The sequence below is a fragment of the Asterias amurensis genome, chromosome 13, assembly GCF_032118995.1.
Source record: "Asterias amurensis chromosome 13, ASM3211899v1".
NCBI lineage: Eukaryota > Metazoa > Echinodermata > Asteroidea > Forcipulatida > Asteriidae > Asterias > Asterias amurensis.
This window is the reverse complement of record NC_092660.1, coordinates 1,886,260-1,905,740: the sequence shown is the minus strand read 5'-3', so window position 1 is coordinate 1,905,740 and position 19,481 is coordinate 1,886,260. Positions and strand designations below refer to the sequence as shown.

Sequence of the window (19,481 nt, the reverse complement as noted above, 5' to 3'; positions counted from 1 at the left end):
TTCACCCAGGGGTATAAATGGGTACCTGCGAGGGTAGAGGTTGATATTGTGGCTGTATACTCCTTTAGGGAGCTGATAAAGATTATTGGCCAAATGACCAGGGCACTAATGAAAAGCTTGCTCTAGTCATCGTCAGGAGACTGTCAGGAGATTCATATTTAGTAGACAAAAAACAAACAGGCAGCACACTTATTATTATTAATAAACAATATGGATCCTGGTTTTAGACCCTTTTGTCGGCAACGACTCACAAATGACTAACAAAATTCTCATTGTGAAACTTCCTCTTTAGTAACTCCAAAAAGAAAATGGTTTTATTTTTGTACAAACATTTGACCGTAATCATTTAATACAAAAGCTACAAATGGTATGAAAGTATGATGTTTATCTATACATGAAAGAATATAGGTTTGTTTCTCTTTATAAATATCTACCTAGCAAATGTAGTACTTTAATCTACAGAAAAAAATGAATTTTGTTAGCCAATATGGCTTGAAAGAAGTCGTTACAATGTTGTCACTCCAAACCAATACTTGTGTCGAGCACTGTATACATGTACTATGTTATTACAGTAGTACTGGCTGCTAATTACAGGGGCTATTTTCATAGAGCTGCTTAACGGCACTATACACTATTGGCAATAACTCAAAATAATTGAAAGCCTAAAAATTTGGTAACGAGCAATAGACCTTATGCATTGACGTTATCCAGCCGCCATCTTTGAGGTCAAACGGTGACGAAACAATCGAAATGCATGTAGATTGGCCAATGAACAACCTCCTTTTGACCTCAATGCGGGGGCGCCGTACTGAAATGACGTCATGTGCATAAGGTCTATGGAGAGCTGTTGATAGTATAAAACTATAATATACATACATGCAAAATCTGAAGTAACATAGTTTTTGAGAAAGAAGTAATTTCTCACTAAAACATTTGAATTGAATTTGAGACTGAGGTCTCGAATTCAAGCATCTGAAACTCACAACTTTGCGTGACAAGGGTGTTTTTTCTTTCATTATTATCTCGCATTTTCACAGGTTTGTTATTTTATGCATATGTTGAGATACACCAAGTGAGAAGACTGGTCTTAGACACCTACCAATAGTGTCCTGTGTCTTTAAGCACAATGAGTGGTTTGAATCCTACCCGAGTAATACGCCTGTGATTTTGTTCACAGAACTCGGGAAAGTACTGACAGTGACTGAGTATACAGTGCTAACACACATCGGTGTACATGGGTAAAACCAAAGTGAATATTCTATCCCGATGCAAATTTAACATCTTTCACAATGAGACGCTAAGCACAGTAAAATGTGCTTGCACAATGGGGTTACCAGCCAGGAAAACCATGTCACATTAACCATTTCTGACTGGTATCCTGCAAATTTTTGCTACGCACAGCATTTGTATATGCAAACAAGTTTACTTCAGCCGCTTTGGGCCCAGCTAATTTCATAGAGCTGCTTATGCAAAAAAATTAAGCTAAGCGCAAAACCATTTTCCTTAAGACCAGCCAAACCACTATCTCGTACAGATTCATGGCAAATTATTTGAAAAACATACGGCATTAAACTACTACTGGTTTTTATACAATTTGGTATCAGTTTAGTAATGCACCAGCGATACACCTTTTTGCACTTTCTATAATGTAGCAAAACAAAATGCCAACGCACAAACAGAATGAAAACGAAACTCAAAATATTTCCATACTTTTTTTGAACAATTGTGCATAGCTCAGGGGCAAACAAAGAATCACAAAGGGCATCAGGAAGAAAAGCACCACATTTAGCCCACACTTAACAAACCACTATCAAATAAAAAATTTAATATCTCTGCTTCATTCTTTTGGTGGACTAATGCTGAATAATGTTATCAAACCATGTGACATAGCACCACTGGATTTAGTCTGGTGAATTCTAATTGAGCATAATTTCCTTATGACTGAAAATGGCATGGTACGGTACCAACTCGCAAATTGCCTAATAGACCATATCGAATATGACGTAAACACTCAAATACCTGCTCTACAATATGGCGTCTGTGAGCGTGTGCGTAGGTGTGCCATACAAATCAAACTGGGAACGCAGCGCGCTTCACTGATGTACGCGTTTAGACGCGCTTACGGCCTGCCCTACAATATGGTCGCTTTCATAGCAACAAAGGGGTTATTCTCTACAGTCTATAGCAGCCCCTTAACCATGAGTGCGTTTTGGCGACCCCAACCAAAAACATTGGTCATCGGTTGAGCGTTTTCACGTGTTCGGTTGAGCGCGGTGACGATGTTGTTCAGACCAATGACCGACTTGTGGACTCGGTTGGTCTTTGCTTTGGTTGGGGTCGCCAAAACACACTCCATGGGTCGAAAATATTAAACCAAACTTAAACAAATAACCTTTTCCCCCACTGTACATAACCTCTGAATATTTAGCGCCAAACAATTTATAAATACCTACAATTTAGTCTCAATAAATAACAAGTTTTTAACTAAAGGGGTAAGTCCCTGATAATAATTATAACGTCTTTGACAATACACAAAATGAAAGAACTAAATATTTCAATAAATTCATGCGATTGGTCCAATCTTAAGCAGCCATTTCTTATAAATGTTTCATCGTGACACTCCATGCTAAACACAGGCACTTCCTGGCAAAACTGAAAGTTAAAGGCAGTGGACACTATTGGTTATTACTCAAAATAATTTTTAGCAAAATACCTTATTTGATAACGAGTAATGGGGAGCTGTTGATAGTATAAAACACTGTGAGAAACGGCTTCCTCTGAAGTAACGTAGTTTTCAAGAACGAAGTAGTTTTCCACAAATTTGATTTCAAGACCTCGGAATTAGATTTTGAGGCCTTGAAATCAAGCGTCTGAAAGCATACGACTTCGTGTGACAAGGGTGTTTTTTCTTTCATTATTATCTGGCAACTTCGACGACCAATTGGCTCAAATTTTCACAGGTTTGTTATTTTATGCATGTGTTGAGATACAACAAGTGAGAAGACTGAACTTTGACAATTACCAATAGTGTCCAGGTCTTTAATGTCCTTAGTAAACTTTTCAATGGGCAAAAAGGCCAAGACCAGGGCAACGTAGGTTGTGGCCTTTGTGTCATTCCAGACATCATGTTTTCAGTTCTAATCATAGAGCTATATATATTGACTAGAGCGCTAACAGCCCGTTACACACACACTAAGGTTTTGAAGCCGTGTGGGCGCATCCATGTTTATGTACAAACCAATACAAAAGCTTGAAATTTTATACGGCAATTGTACGGCTATTTGCATGATAGTGTGTGTTCTTTTCTAGGTGTCATCCAACCAAAAATGCAGCAAATGTGAACGCACAATCTGCTGATCAGCGTACAAACTGCGAGCATCATGTGCGTCATGTTTAAACAGCGTGTATACAGTTTTTAGTTTGTAAATCAAGTTGAAGTTACAGTTTTCGTAGCACGCGGACGTACGCGAATGGGCAGTCGTGTACGTAAGCGCACACGGCAATGTGTGTTCTCTTAAAATTAAAATTGTTCCGTAGTCACGCAACACATCAAACATGTCTGCGCCCAGGGTGGCTTCAAAACGCAGAACAAGTTAGCGCCCTAGTCAATATAAATATAGCTCTACGGTTCTAATACAGTTTAAATATTTCAGGAAGTGCTTGAAGCATCACAAAATAGTTTATACTTTTTTGATTAATTATTTTTTATTTAGTTTTATTTTTAACTTGTTTTTATTTTCATTTTATTTGTTTACTCATTTACTTAAAAAAAAAAATATTATCTATTGAATTTTTATTTACCTTTTTTTTCTTTTTTTTGGAGGGGAGGGGGGCATTGGTATAAACTTTATATCAAAATATGAAAACGTTTCTGCTGCATTGTGATTTAAATTGTGTGCTAATTTTGTTATAGAAAGTATCAAAGGTATTTGGGCAGCCTTCATAAATATAAAAAATATTTTTTTGCTCGATATAAAAGGACATTCCTGCAGTTAATATAATATATAACAATAATAACAAAGTTGAAATGTTTGCAGGGAAGACTTTTTGGGATGTACCGCTTTAGTCATTTGACTGGATGGATTTTTAATTTTCTTTTAAATAAAACTTTTCAAAGTGAATACAATGTGAGACTGAAACCTCAACTTTCAAGGTGTACTTTTCTCTCAAGGTTTTTCTTTTTTTTAAATAACCAACAGAATAGTATAAACCAACAAAAATTTTAAAAATGTTAGATACTTGTTGCAATATTTTCAAGGTGTTCTAACTTGTGTACTGGCACGTCACATTTTTTCCACACCGAACTTTGTATTGAGAATGAAATCTTAACTTTCACGGTGAAACTTGCTGTCAAGGTTTTTTCTTTTATCAAATTATAAATAGAATGGTGTAAACAAAAACATTAAACTTTTAACATGGATACTTGTTCCAAAGTTTCAAGATGTTCCAATTTTGGTTTAAATTCAGTGGACACTATTGGTAATTACTCAAAATTATTATTAGCATAAAACCTTACTTGGTAACAAGTAATGGGGAGAGGTTGATAGTATAAAACATTGTGAGAAACGGCTCCCTCTGAAGTAACGTAGTTTTTGAGAAAGAAATAATTTTCCACAAATTTTATTTTGAGACCTCAGATTTAGAATTTGAAGTCTCAAAATCAAGCATCTGAAAGCGCACAGCTTTGTGTGACAAGGGTGTTTTTTTCTTTCATTATTATCTCGCAACTTTGACGACCAATTGAGCTCAAATTTTCACAGGTTTGTTATTTTATGCATATGTTGAGATACACAAAGTGAGAAGACTAGTCTTTGACAATTACCAATAGTGTCCAGTGTCTTTAAACTCTCTGCAGAGGTTTTAAAACCGTGTGCCACACGAACATGCTGTTCTGGCACATCGCGTTATTCCAAACCCAACTTTGCGTCGAGAATGAATCTGAGCTCTCCAGGTTTCACTTTCTCCTAAGGTTTTTATCTCTTTCAAATTACAAAACAGAATGGTGTAAAAAAAAACGGAAAATCGTGGACACTTAGTTCAAGGTATTCAAATTTGAGTTAACTCTGTCCAATCAGGAGTGGTTAAACCGTCTGTTTATCACCATGGATACGGGGTTGCTCTTTCGTAGCAGCTTGACGGCATCTTCATGGCTGATGTTCTCGTAGCTGCGATTGTTCACCTCTAAGATTTTGTCTCCGGGTTTTAGGACGCCATCGGCTGGACCTCCCGGTTGAATCTTGGTCACAAAGACTCCCTGTGGGACCGGAAACAAAACAATAGAATAAAGACTGGTTCATACTTTCTGTGATTGCAATACAAATGTTGGCGTCACATATTTGCAACAAATATTTTTTAAACAATCAAAATGGTCTTACTGTATCATGTTTTTTTCTTCTTGAAATTCTTACTGAAAACAAAATTGATTAGATAAATAATAATAATAGTAAAAATAATAATAATAATAATAATAATAATAATAATAATAATAATAATAATATAAATAATAATAATATTAATAATAATAACCAGATTTGTATAGCGTCATTCCATCTAGATCATGGTGCTCAGCAACAAGAGGCAATAAAAAACAAATACAATTAAAGAGTAACTGGAAACAGGTTGGTTTGTAAGTGGTTTTTGAATGATGGAACAGTGTCCAGTGTTCTGATGCGAGATGGTAAACTGTTGCACAGTTTCGGGCCAGCAGTTGTGAAGGCTTTGTCCGTGACCATGACCAATCTAATGATGTCTGGGCGTTTTGTGATGATTATACAGAAATTAATGGTCTGTTATGAGTTAAACTATGTGGAAATATTTTCTCACTTTGATTCTTGTCTTGTTTAAAAAGTCTGAGGAAAACAAAAATGAGGAAACTCTGGGAAAATTGTTTAACTGTAAGAAGAAGAAAATGACTGACCGGATCGTGAGGAGAGAAGGGGTTACCGTGGGCCTCTGTGCCTCCAGTGATGCTGAAACCAAGACCAGGGTTCTTGAAAATCACTACTTTCAGCTGAAATAAAAGGAATCAAAGGAAAAGATACAACCGTTTAGGTTTTTATGCTACTTTTTCTTCAACAATGTATCTATTGTATCAATCTTGGCCATATTCTCTTTATTACACACACAAACGTAATAAGCAAGACACTTAATCATTAGGCTTCGTCCTTTGGATGGGACGCTAAGCCGTTGATCCTGTGTGTTTTGCCCCGGTGGGGTTCCCCCCCCCCCCCCCCCCCCGGTGGGGTTCGCCCCGATGTTTCTGGTTTGATTGGCAGCATATTGCGCCACCTCACATTGTAAACCATTACATGATGCTATGTAAAAGGAGTAGGTCTCATAATTTAAATGCAGTCTCACATCCTAGCAGAAAAATACACAATGTACTATATGTTAAAGCATCAATGAGTGACAGATATGAGTGCTATATGAAGCCACTATTAATAATATTATAGTTATTAATAAACAAAACAAGGTACCTGTTTGTTTGTCAAGCCCTGTTGATGGTGTTCAGAAGAGGGGTGTCTTGATCTAGTATCAGGAGTCATTTCAGACCCAGGTTTCCAGGACGTCGGAGCTGAGGGACCCTGGAAGACGGAAGATGTTGGAGTGCTGCAGGAACCTGGAAGACAAATAATAATAACGTCAAATCCATCCACACTTAGTGAGGGTGATAGTGGGTACCAACCTCATCTCTGGTCGCAGCATCCTCGAATGGACATAAACCTACTACTGCTCACAAATTATTTCATTCTCACCTCTTTTCCATCCTGGTTCGTTCTGGTCGCTGGCGTATCCTGAGGAGTCTTGAGGCCAGAGGTCCGGCCAGGGCACTTTGGACGAGTGACCGGATGGACCTAGGGAGTGTGTCTGGTCAGACTCAGAGGACAGGATTCTCCGTCTGTCCTGGTTCATGGTGTCAGGTACAATCGGGGTGAGGGGCCCGTTGAGGCTTTCTCTGGGTCTTATGCCGTGAGGGGTAGGGTAAGGATTCCCTGGAGTGGCAGTAGATCTCGGCATGCTGGAGCCCCTCAGGTATCCGTAATCACTGTCATATTGTCTATCGCTAGTTTTTGTAGGTCTGAAGGAATTAGAAGCTCTAAAGTCTTTCTGTCTGTTGACGGGATGGTAAGATTCGTGGTCAGAATGAGGACGAGATCGTGGAAGATTCGTCGGGGAGTTCGGTCGGCTTCTTCGCTGTACGTCGCTTGGAGTCTGCGGTCTGGAATCAAACGGGCTTTGTGATCTGGAACCACTCTCTACACTTGGCGTTGATGAGGGCAAACCTACAGGGAACCTGCCGAAATCTCGTGCTCCGTTTTGTAAGACCTGGCTCGATGACCTTCTGTTGTCAAATGGCAAGGTTCTGGTCTCTGGAGGTGGTGGTCTGAAGTTGACTTGATCAGGAACGGGTTCGGTTGGCTTGGCGTTTTGGAACGCCTGTCTGAGTTCTGGTTCTGAGGCAGCATAGTCTGGAGCTCCACCATGCAGTCGCTTCTTCTTGTCACCTCTCTATTAGAGCAAAACAAATAATAAAAATAAGTCGACAATAATCAAATCACATTCAATTTAATTAAGACTTGAGTATTTCGTCATTAAATTTGCAGCAAAATATACAAGTTCTGTAAAGGGAAACGGACTCAAGGACTTCAACGAGGTGTCATGGCTGATTGGTTGTGAGCATCGTATTTAAGTTTTGTCGTAAATTGTGTCATTGAGCACGACACTTAACCCTAAATGCTTCTCTTCACCTAGGGGTAAATCGGTACCTGTGAGGGCAGAGATGGTTTTTTTAGTTGATTTAGCTCAGTGCGTTTAATACTTGGCAGCACAGGCTGTATGTAAACAACTGATAAGTATTATTATTATTTAAGGAAAACATACTCAAGGACTTCTCAATTGAGTAAAGAACCACTCACCCTAAAATGAGGGTGACGCTCACTAACGGTTTCATCGGGTGAGCTTCTTCTATTTCCAACCTCTTCTGAGGACCTTTGATGAATGCCGATGTCGGATTTGAATGCTTCTTTTGGATGCTCTTGGTAACTTCCAACATCTCTTGGGAGACTTCGACTCTCTCGTGGGTTCAGATTTTTGGGAAAGTTGTCCGAATGTGCAGCCGTATGGCGTCGGTCGTTGAGAGAGTTCAGGTAGTCACTGTTGGTGTTTGAGTTAGCGTAGATTTGTGAGTCTGTTGTTTTTGGATTGTGTCGAGTGGCATCCTCGACTGAAACTGTGTCGCCTTGTCTTGGAGCGCTCTGTTGTTGTGAGTCCTGATGCCTGAAGCTAGGTTGCCTGGCATTACTACGTGCGTCAGAGTTCTCCTTGGTGGTATATGGAGACGCCCTTCCCCCGTCAGTCTGTCCGCCTTGTCTTGGTTGGTAGTCTCCACCGTCCATACGTTGACCGTCTTCAGAAACAGGTGGCGTCCTTCTTCTGTTGACGAGGAAAGTTCTGTCCCATCTTGGGGGGTTCTCCGAATCGGGTCCGTTTTGATTGAAGACTGGGGATACCCTCTCACTATCGCTTTGCAAAGTTCTTTCAATCTGTGGTTTGTTACTAGCAGCGGGGGCTCTCTCCGATCGTTCTTGATTGTGCAACTTGCTGCGCCTTCGACTGGAAGTCACCTCTGTATCTGAAAAGGCAGATGGGTAGCTTGCTCTTGGCATTGTTTTACCTTGAGGAGTTCTCCTCGATGGATTATGCGGATTGGACTCCTTGGGTTGATTGCTTCTATCGCCATCTCTGGTTCCAGGCAGCTCTCCGCCATGATGTCTAGAGGTATCCATTACTTGGTCCTCTGGGGTAGATGGAAGTTGTCCATCAATCCACCCGTAGTCCTTCACATTTTGAGGTTGGCTTCTTCGATTGCCTCTGTGAGGAGTGTTGGGTTGTGAAGACCCCTCTTGTCCCGATCGTAGTTGTCTCACTCTGTGGTACGGAGGCGGTAGCATCTGATCTCTCTTCTGCTTCACCTCTGCCATTCTGGATTCTCGACTCTCGGCCGGCGCCCTGGACCTGCGCTCCGGGTCAGTACTGTAGCCTGAATTCCGCCTGTGGGATACAGGGCGGGGTGCAGACTGGTGCCCATCCACACTCACATTGGAGTTCCGATTTGTTTCTGATCTGTTCGTTGTCTGTCTTCGGACATATTCCTCCAGAGGAGAGTGGTAGCTCTCAATACATTCTGACTCGTAACCGCGACTGTAATTCGCCTTGGGTGTCCTTGCGTGTTCACTCTGCACCTGTGGCCGCCGTGCCGACATCAGAGGAGTCCGGGACCCGTCAATTTGATCAGACTCGTAACCACGGCTGTAGTTTGCCTTGCTACTCTGTGGGGTCCTGGCGTGTTCACCCTGGACCTGTGGCCGCCGTGAAGACATCAGAGGAGTCCTGGACCCGTCGACCCGATCAGACTCATAGCCACGACTATGGCTTTTACCACCACTGCGAGAAGGTCTGGCGTTGTAGTTCTGCGGAGTGCCCGGTTGTTTATTTTGGTCAATTCCGCCAGTGTGGCTCCAAACGGGGCTCCGAATGAAAGCCTCACTATCGCTCATGGCTGCTCTATCCGTCTGAGCCTAGGAAAGAGAAAATCAAATATAGTGAGAGAACAATTTTACCATTAAAGGGTTTGGGTACTTCTTGTACCAAGCAAAACACAATGTCCACAGATTTACATTAAACTTACACTGTTTGAAAATAGTGATGATAAGAAGGTTCCCTTAAAATATTACTTGTTGAGGTGCTGTAGTTTTTGAAAACAGTGACACCAAAACAATTTTCATCTCTGGAGGAGATGAAAATTATTTTAGAATGTACAACAGATTTACCAGTCCTATTATTTTATTTACTTTTTTTTCCACTTTTTTTCTAAAAAAACTTGACTAATGAAGCCAAAACTTAACAGGTAAACGCAAAAAGGTATCAAAAACCTTCAAGACAGTTTGTTCCAATAAATTGAAAACTACGCATTACTGCAGCGACAACCTACCCTCATTTCTCGACGTCCAACGACTCTTTCTCTCGTCGATGATGCAATGGACTCAGAGTCGTTATCTTGACGACTGACAGAAGAAATACTTCCCCTCAGTCGAGCTTTATCCTTTGCCATCAACTCCTAAAAACAGTAACAAAATAATTCTTCATCCACTGAACAGACAACTGCACAAACAACACCTTGCGGCAATTTAAAAGAGCCACTTAAGCACAAAAAGTAGCTAAGCATTACAAAGTTATGTTCATCTTAAAAAACCCAGTGTATGTATGTATGGGAGGTGTCATTTCAAGTGGAATCAAAGTATTGAATTCAAGTTCTGGTGGTACAATCATCGGAGTGTAGGTTCGAATCCACGGTTGTGGCACTTGCGCCTTGAGCAACAAACTTCACTACAATTGCTTCTCTTCACCCAGGGGTATAAATGGATACCTGTGAGGGTTAAGGTTGACATTGTGTATGAAAAGCCTTTGAAGGGCTCTGGCAACTCAGGGCTATACTCCCCAGGGAGCTGAGAAAGATTACATGGATTGTTATTGGCCCAATGACCAGGACACCAATGTAAACCTCATTGATATGGTTACTGTACAACAAGCTATATAAGAACTAGTTACTATTATTATTGTTATGTAAAGTCACCTTATCTGCCTGGAACAAATGAAGGCTGTCGGCAATGGGTGAACCGGGGGATCTAGAACGGCGAGGTTTAGCCTCACGAGGGCCTCCCTGGCGACCCTGACGTGTCTGAAACAAGAAAACACAAATCCACATCAAATGACAACACCATACTCTATGTACCCTTGACAAAGATTTCCTTTGACAATTAGAGTGTTACATGTCACAATGTCACAGTGTCACAATGTCACAGTGTCACAGTGTCATAATATCAAACTGCCAAAGTGTACATTTATTTGACCACAACTCATTTTTTTTTTTTTACTGCTAGTGTCTTTTTATAAATATTGATGAAATAAATAAACCATTAATAATATCAGTGTCACAATTTTACTTCACAATGTCACAGCGCTACAATGTCACAGAGCCACAATGTATATTGTGACCAGGTTATTGGAGCCAATTTGCGGCCTACATATGAATTAAGTCTCACAAGGCCTGGAATTTCACGGAGACCATGGCCCCAGTTGCCCTGGTCTTGGCCTTGGTGCCCCTTCAAAAGTTTCCAAAGACGTTAAACCAATGTATGCATGAGAGACATCGCCTGTTGCGAGCTTGGTGATTTTGTGTCCCCCCCCCCTTGGAAGTTTACCGAGTTCCCTTGTAGGGAAGATCATCTAAAAAAAACAAAATAAAAAAATAAAAAACATACAATCAAATAAACAAACAAACCAACAAACAAACAATCAAGTCTACTTACAGACACATCAACTGATGGATAGTTAGGGAGAATGTCACGCTTGCTTGTCGATCTACTCTGCCGACCCTGGGAAGGGCTCGGTGTGGGTGGGAGCCGGACCTTCCTCTTGATTCCCTCTTTGGGGTAAGGCGTCGGAGCTCGCTTCATATTGTGCTAAAAATGAAAAAGACAATAACCAATGTTTTGAGAAATAAGCCATATGCGTCAGCACAATTTCAAAAATTGCTGCAATGAATCTTGAAAACCAGAGTGAAGTTAAAAAGTAACTGAAAAATAATCCAGTACCTGTCTTTATCTTTGCGAATAAGGACATGAGACCAGACTAGGTCTTTGTCTATCTACATAAAGTCTGCATGAGGCAACTTACCTCAGAGTCTGACTCGGACACATCGAATGCAATCTGCCTGGAGTTAAGACGCTGGTCATCCCACACTGATGCATGGAAACTATCGCCGTCACTCAGATAAACATCTTAAGATAAAAAACAAGGAAGAGGATGTACATTAAACCTGACATCATAGGTCAAGTGTCAGTCACAGGGCAAATGTCATCAATTCAAACAGAAATACTAGTTATCTATGATAATACCGGCTTCTTATATAGTGCTTGGGACGGTCACGCAGAGACGCTTATGGCACTTCAACTTTTATTACTCTGGTCATTGGGCAATATATTTCATCCCTTAAACCATCTCTGCTCCCTTGGGAGTATACAGCCTGTACTGCCAAGTATGTAGCTAAATCAATCACTAGAACCATCTCTGTCCTCACAGGTACCGATTTACCCCTGTGTGAAGAGAAGCAATAGAGTTAAGTGTCGTGCTCAAGGACACAAGTGTCATGACCGGGATTGGTACCTACACCCTCATGACTTAGCCACCAGAACTTGAATTCCATGCTCTTAACCACTCGACCACGACACACACTATCGTTTCTTCAAGAGTTACTCACCATCCCCAGGTTCTCTGTGCTGCTGCGGAAACAGGAAACAGGTTAAGACCCTCTTGCCGAGGTCTTCTTTCATTTCTGATTGGAGAGGAATCAATGGCTTGCCCTGAGGGGAAAAATAAATCAAACGTCAACAGAGAAAAATTATAAAAAACTATTGATTGCTATTGATTGATTGATTGATTGATTGGTTTGTAACGACTCACCTGATTCTCTGAGAGCCACATAGCTTTGAGTTTCTTAAGTTTGGTCGTACTGTATGGAAGATATCTCAGCTGGTTGTTACTAAGATTGAAGACGCACAGATTGCTGATGTGACCGATCTCGTCTGGTAGCACCAACAGGAAGTTACTTTGAAGAGAGAGGAGACTTATGGAGCTGCAGCTTCCGAGCTGGGAAAGGGATGTAAAAATTGTGTTAGAGAAATACTTCCAAAGGTCTTCAAAAATTTATTTCCTAGTAATAAACCACATTTCTAAGTTCCTATCGCTTAATACAAATAAAGAAAACAGCCAGGCCAAAAAAATACCACAAAAGAACAGTTAGACTTACTTCTGCAGGGAGCTCCAGGAGCATGTTCTGGTCCAAGTTGAGGTGGGAGAGCTTTCTCAGAAGTCCAATACTGGGCGGGAGTTCCTCGAGGTCATTTGAGGTCAATATAAGCTCCTCTAGCGAGACTAGTCCACCGATGGAGTAGGGGAGGAAGGAAAGCTGATTGCAGTCAAGCTTTAGACTCTGTAGGTTGCTTAATTGACCTGATGAACAGAAAACCAGACTAATTCAACAAATTGCGCTAAAAACATTGATTCTCTTGGTAGCGTTGTGTCACGATCAAACAGAATTCTATCTTGCATTTTTCAAAGCGTCATTTCTCGCACCAAAGAGGCTCTGTGAATACCAAATTATCTTGAATCTGATTGTGTAATCTTGTAATATCTTGCAGGCTACTCAACAAGTATTATTTCATCTAGATTTTGTAGTAGCAACAGATCACACACTAAAGAGGCACTGCGCAAAAAAATGCTGTATAGCTCCTCCGTATTGTTTGTGTGTACACCACAAAACTCTGCGCATCTGCGTAAGTCAGCTTGCGCAATATCCACTGCGCAAGTTGTGCACCACTAACACAATAAATCTTTCACAACTGACCTAACACAGTTGGGCAAAGTTTTGCTAAATTAGTCACTGAACAATTTTAGTGAGACATAACGTGTGTGTTTTCGCAGCAAATGTTTCACAGGAGTTGAACTGTTGTGAGTAATTTATTGCGAATTTGTGACTAGAAATCCATTTCCCATTCTCAATCGCAAGAAGTATAAACCGAGCTTACAGGCTATTTTTTTTTTCTGGCACAGAAGATCCGTTTTTACTCCCCACACATTCTGGGTTCTTGTTAGTCTGAGGCTCGAGTCCCACTTACCAACGGTGTCAGGAAGCTCTTGAAGGTAGTTCTTGGAGAGATGAAGATCCGTCAGACTCTCTAGCCCTTGTATCTCTGAGGGGAGGGTTTCGATGCGGTTACAGGAAGCGTCTAGATAAACGAGCTCTCTCAGGTTTCCTATGCTCTGAAAGCAAAATTTTCACACATAATTTTTTTTTTATTAACTGTTTTTCTTTATTTATTTTAAGTCGCATCCCATTAAGGTGGTCCCCTGGCTGCCGCTTCCCAGGTTGTATCCTAACTTGGGTGTGATCCCTGGCAGTTAATTGTTGTATGGCTTCTGACTGGCACCCCCAAATAAAGATAGAGACGAAGGAAATGTTGTTTTAGATGCAGGAGGAAAACCTCAGTGGGAGAGCCTGCATGAGGTCACACGACGCCGATAATTACAAAATGATCGTCACTTACCGATGGTATGGAAGTAATCTTATTGGAGTCGACCCATAACTCGGTCAGCTTTGTGAAGAAACCAATCACTTCAGGCTAAAACAACATAGACAAAAAAACTAATTAGGGAAAAGAACTGTAAACTTTGTGCGACCAGTTACCAGCCTTGTAACGGTTAGCAGTGCTGGGTGACCCTACCAAGGCCTCACAGTTTTTGCCCAGCACTCTGAGCAAAACGAAATGTGCTGCCCAGCACAGATTTAAAAATACTGTCCACTATGCATTGATCTGGGCTAATGATAAGGAGTATCAAATGTCACAGAGAAAGAACACAATCAAGAGGCCATTCAACTTGATGCATGGGGCCATGAACAGTTTAAAAACATGGCATCATGCCTGAAGCTTGCACTGCAGCAATAGATTGATCCGGGCGTGCAAAGGGCGCGCAAGTGTTGAGCACCAAGCGCAATTTGCTGCGGTGTCTTCAGTGCATAGATATGCACAAAAAGACACCGCAATTGTTAATGTTTTCAATAGAGAGCGCAACCAATTTTGTTTCGTCGCATTGGTCTATTGATGGCCTATAGTGAATTATGATTATTTTGTTGATCTGTTGCCCTTGGTTGACTTCCAAACAGAATTCATTTAAGGCCGAACCACTAAAATTGGTCTAGCTACAACCCTGGCAGTGACAATGTATTTAAAACTAACTTTTAACATTCAATTGTAGTTAGCCCCCATGGTTTGGTCTGGTTCCCTGTATACTTACTACTTGTCTGAATGAATTCATGCCAAGATCCAGTCTCTCTAGCTCTGTCAATCTTGACATAGACCTTGTAATTGGTAAAAAGAAGAAAACAAAGTTAAAAATCCACCAAAGAATTGTCACAATTTTTGTAAATTTTCGTAACAATGATAATTGAATTTCCATTGCATCCAAATTGGCTCAAAGGTTGCTGATCATTCACACAGAAATCTATTCTCTTGCTAGGCCCAATGTTCATGGCTCTGCTTACCGCCGAATCCTGTGCTTGCGATCACCATTCTCCACTCACTGTGCAAGTGCCAAATTTCTGTGCTAGCTGTGTAAGCGAGGAAAGCCAAGTAATGTGGAATGCGCACGAACACCTGCTAACCTTTGGCAGAAGCGCGGAATTACCTGCTTCCGTAAGTGCCAATTCTTTGTTTACAGTAAGCAGAGCCCTGAAACTTGGCACTGGTGCACTTATTGAAAAGAGAAGGGTTCGCCCCAGTGTTCCTGGTTTGATTGGCAGCATATTGCGCGACAGCACCCTATAAACCATTACATGGTGCTATGTGAAAGGAGTAGGTCTCATAACTCAAATGTAGTCCCACATACCTTACAGGAAATAATAAATGTTACAGTGCCAGGAGTGTCACTGAGTGACGGATATGCGTGCTATATAAGAAGCCACTATTATTATTATAATGTTTTGATTAATTACCGTGGTAACGCTTTGAGTCTGTTCTCTCTAAGTTCCAAGACGGTGAGTTTGACAAGACGGCCAAAGTTTGCCGGGAGGTAGTCAAGGAGTGTGTCGTTGAGGTACAGCTGGGTCAGATTGACCAGTTGGGTGAATCCCTCTGGAAGCCTGAAAGGAAATATTCAAACCATCTATGAATGGGAAACCCAAATAGAGAACACTGAACTGTTTGGGCCTTTTTCTAAAACCTAGGCTTGGGACTCTGGCTTTAGCATTGTTATAAATTTTGAACCAGTGTTGTCGTCGTCGTCGTCGTCGTCGTCGTCGTCGTCGTGGCTGGCCCTTTGTGACCCTGGTTATGATGGAGTTTCACTCTGCCTATCCTGGTTTTGTGTTCTTTCAATGATATTCTCAGTGTGCAAACTTGGAGTCTAAGCTTAGGTTTATAAGAAGAAAACAAAAAACCATGCAACTAAGATAGCAAAATACACCACAAGAGGATTAGACCATTCACAAACCGAGTTAGGAATCATGGCCCAAATACAAATGAAAACATATCGAGTACATTAGCAAACCCTAAGAAGATGAGAAACATTGATCCTGATACTGAGCCTGGTTTAAAGTGTTGGTTTTTTTTCCCCCTCTGCATAACTCAGATTATCAAAACCATAGAGTTATATTATAAGAACTAGAGGGCGCACTGGCCTATATACGCACCCCGCCATGCATGCAGGCAGCTATTTTGTAAGTTGACGAAGCAGGCATCGAACAGCGTGCGTTTGTGCGGCCATTTTGTAAGTTGACAAAACGGCATCGCGTCAGCATTCAATAAACAAAAATTCCAACGTGTACTTCATATTCAACGCGCGTACAGAATGGTGCGCATGTCTCCTTGCGGTCCCGTCGCGTTTGTGCAAGAAGCATCGCCAGTGCGCCGTCTAGTTCTTATATATAACTCTATGATCAGAACCATTTCAAATTGGTTTTAAAGGGACAGACTAGGGACTAGGGACACAGCTTAGGAATAATGATCTTACTTTCCCAGAGGATTGACACTGATCTCCACCAGGCTAAGATTCTTGCAGCATTTGATACTGTCTGGTAGCTCCACAATACCTGGAAAAGAAATCAGTATCATTTATAAATCAGTTCTTAAAGGCAGTGGACACTATTGGTAGTTACTCAAAATAATAGTTAAAAACCTTACTTGGTGATGAGTATTGGGGAGAGGTTGAAGGTATAAAACATTGTGAGAAACGGCTCCCTCTGAAGTGACACAGTTTTCGAGAAAGAAGTAATTTTTCACAAATTTGATTTCAAGACCTCAGATTTAGAATTTGAGGTCTCGAAATCAACCATCTAAATGCACACAACTTCGTGTGACAAGAGTGTTTTGCCCAATTAAGAGTAGCTACAGTGGGTTACGAGAGCCACTTGAACTGTCAGTGTTGATAGGTAGACAGGTTTTTAAGACAGGCTCTCTTTGTACACTTTGGTGAAGATGTGGATGATGTTACCATTTTTACTGATGTCTAGTTGTTCCAAGTTGACGAGGCTGGCAACAGCATTCGGGACGGAATTGAGATCGTTGTCACACACACTGAGTTTCCGAAGGAATTGACAGTGGAAGAGCGACTGCAACAAAAACAGATCTTGCCATTAGACGTACAAATATTACACAGTTAGGTTTTTGAAAACACTGTCTTGAGTTTACTGGCTTTCAAACTAGCCTGACTGCAACATCAGAACTGCTCCAAAACGAGAACAGCTTCAAATATCTGCTGACAACTCACATGTTTTGATCATAACTTTTCTTTATTTGTAAAGCATTTTGGGACCTTTGTGTGAAGCGCTACAATATAGGCTAGAGTGCCATTTATTATTATTATTATTATTATTATTACCCTGGGTAATTCCTTGATGTTATTGGAGTCCAGACATAACTCTTCCAGTGTTTCATCGTACTCGTACACCTCCGGAGGGATGAAGGAGAGGCTGCAGTGACGGAAATCCAACGTCTTCACGATATCCTTCTGCAGACGGATGCAGAAACAAGACATCGTGCCGACTTTCTTATGGGTTTGTCATCGTACTTAAAGATAAATCTGAAATGGAAATAACAAATCCTATTAATTTCTACTTCTCTTTTTCATCATGTCCATGCCCGTTCATTTATAGGGTTTGAGTACTTTTGTACTCGTCCTAGGACACAAATCGCAATGTCTACAGAATTACATTAAACTTCTTGTAACAGTTTGAAGATAACGGAAGAAAGATTCCCTTAAATAATTACTTGTCGAGGTGGTGTAGATTTTGAGATTTGAGTGAAGAATGTCACAAGAGTTGTTTTAGCATACGCTTGTAACGTATTTATCAGGGTATCAGGGGATTCATTTATCAGTACTGGTAAGTTTACGCAACACCAACACTCCTGAAAACAATAATTTAATAAAGGATAATCTTCCGGTCGTCGCCACCAATTTATCCGCCGTTAATTAACTCCAAAACCACTAAAAAAAAACAGGCCGGAAGTTGGTGGCGAGGTCGTAAAATTTTTCCTTAATAAATATCGCTGTGTGATTATTTTCACTTTTCTCAAACACTGATGTCTAGTTTGATGACGACTAATGAAGCTGGAACTATACACCTTCATTTCATAGCGACAAGGGATTCATGTCATGGCCAAAAACTTGATCTATCTACAAAAGGTATCAAATCAAAACCCTTTTGTCAATAACGCCAGCCCCTGACTGTGGAAGCCGCCCTTGTTGATACAAATTTTGCAAATATTTTAAATTAATTAATTAAAGTATCTTTCTTATATAATATTAGACTGTCTAAGGACACAAGTGTTGGGACAGAGATTCGCCCTCACACTTTAATAACTCAGCAACTAAAAATTCCTTTAATTTGGTGCGCCCAGCAAAAATAACATTTGAAAGCAACTCCGAGTTTATCACGAATTTGATGCAACACAAGGCAACACAATATCGTCGTAATTTCGCTATGCACCGTTAGTTAATGTAAACAAATTAGGTACTCACGAACCATTCACAGTTTACGTACTTTGTCCACCGCGATGACCATTCTGAATAATCAGTATTTTAGATATATGTTTCCTCTTGCGTGTGGACGTTGACAAACATTGATTTAATCCTCTTAAGGCGGTCAAATATGTCAAATTCCAAAGAATCGAAGCAGTCGAAAGTGACTGAAGTTTGCCGATCAGACGCCACCGCAAAATTCAAACAGCGCCACCTAGTGTTCTTAGATATTGTTTGGTCTTCGATTATGCGCTCGCGCCCCGCCCCCCCCCCCCCAAATAAAAAAATAAATAAATAAATAAAAATAAGCGCTCTGTGAATGAAAACGCTACTAATTAAAAATAGGACTTTGCCTACTTTTATTTTGAGCGGCACACCCCCATTCTCAATAATGGAAGGATGGAAATTATGTTATAAATATATCTGTTTGTTTTAAAAAATTGTCAAAGACTATAGTATCCTCACTTTGTGTTTCCCATCATTGTATGCATAAAAGTAACAAACCTGTGAACATTTTGGCTAAAGTTGGTCATCGAAGTTGCAGGAATATAAATAATGACAGAAAAAACACACTGGTTGTACAGAATGGTGTGCTTTCAGATGCTTGGGAGTATGACATCAGATTCAAAGTTTGGGGTAAAAACTTATTATCTTTCTCTAAAACTACATTGCTCAAAAAGGCTGTGCTTCTAACAATGTTTAATACTATTAAAAGCTCTCCTGTGCCATTGATTTTTGGAGTAATAACCAAAAAGTATACCCTCCCTTTAAATAACAACTCCATTTAATTTTGTTCAAGAATAAAACACAAGTAGTCTTTTTGGCATTATTCAATGTTACTTGCAAAA

At 40.6% G+C, this 19,481-nt stretch overlaps 1 protein-coding gene across 2 annotated transcripts; it reads right to left on the bottom strand.

The window, feature by feature from the left end:
- Positions 1-317: 317 nt before the first annotated feature.
- On the bottom strand, positions 318-18,814 carry LOC139945975 (uncharacterized). 2 transcript variants are annotated; one of them, XM_071943528.1, is made up of 20 exons: positions 18,638-18,814; positions 17,494-17,694; positions 17,107-17,224; positions 16,627-16,705; positions 15,611-15,757; positions 14,914-14,977; positions 14,166-14,240; positions 13,737-13,881; positions 12,869-13,071; positions 12,523-12,708; positions 12,320-12,422; positions 11,737-11,840; positions 11,370-11,522; positions 10,634-10,738; positions 9,992-10,117; positions 7,917-9,578; positions 6,756-7,509; positions 6,477-6,619; positions 5,918-6,010; positions 318-5,254 (listed from the first exon to the last, which is right to left on the bottom strand). In XM_071943528.1, exons 2-20 carry the CDS (start codon positions 17,647-17,649, stop codon positions 5,072-5,074), a joined length of 4,599 nt encoding a protein of 1,532 aa, XP_071799629.1. In that variant the 5' UTR covers positions 17,650-17,694; positions 18,638-18,814; the 3' UTR covers positions 318-5,071. The 2 variants fall into 2 exon arrangements, with proteins under 2 accessions (XP_071799629.1, XP_071799630.1); XM_071943529.1 differs by having other exon boundaries at positions 18,656-18,814.
- Positions 18,815-19,481: the final 667 nt, after the last annotated feature.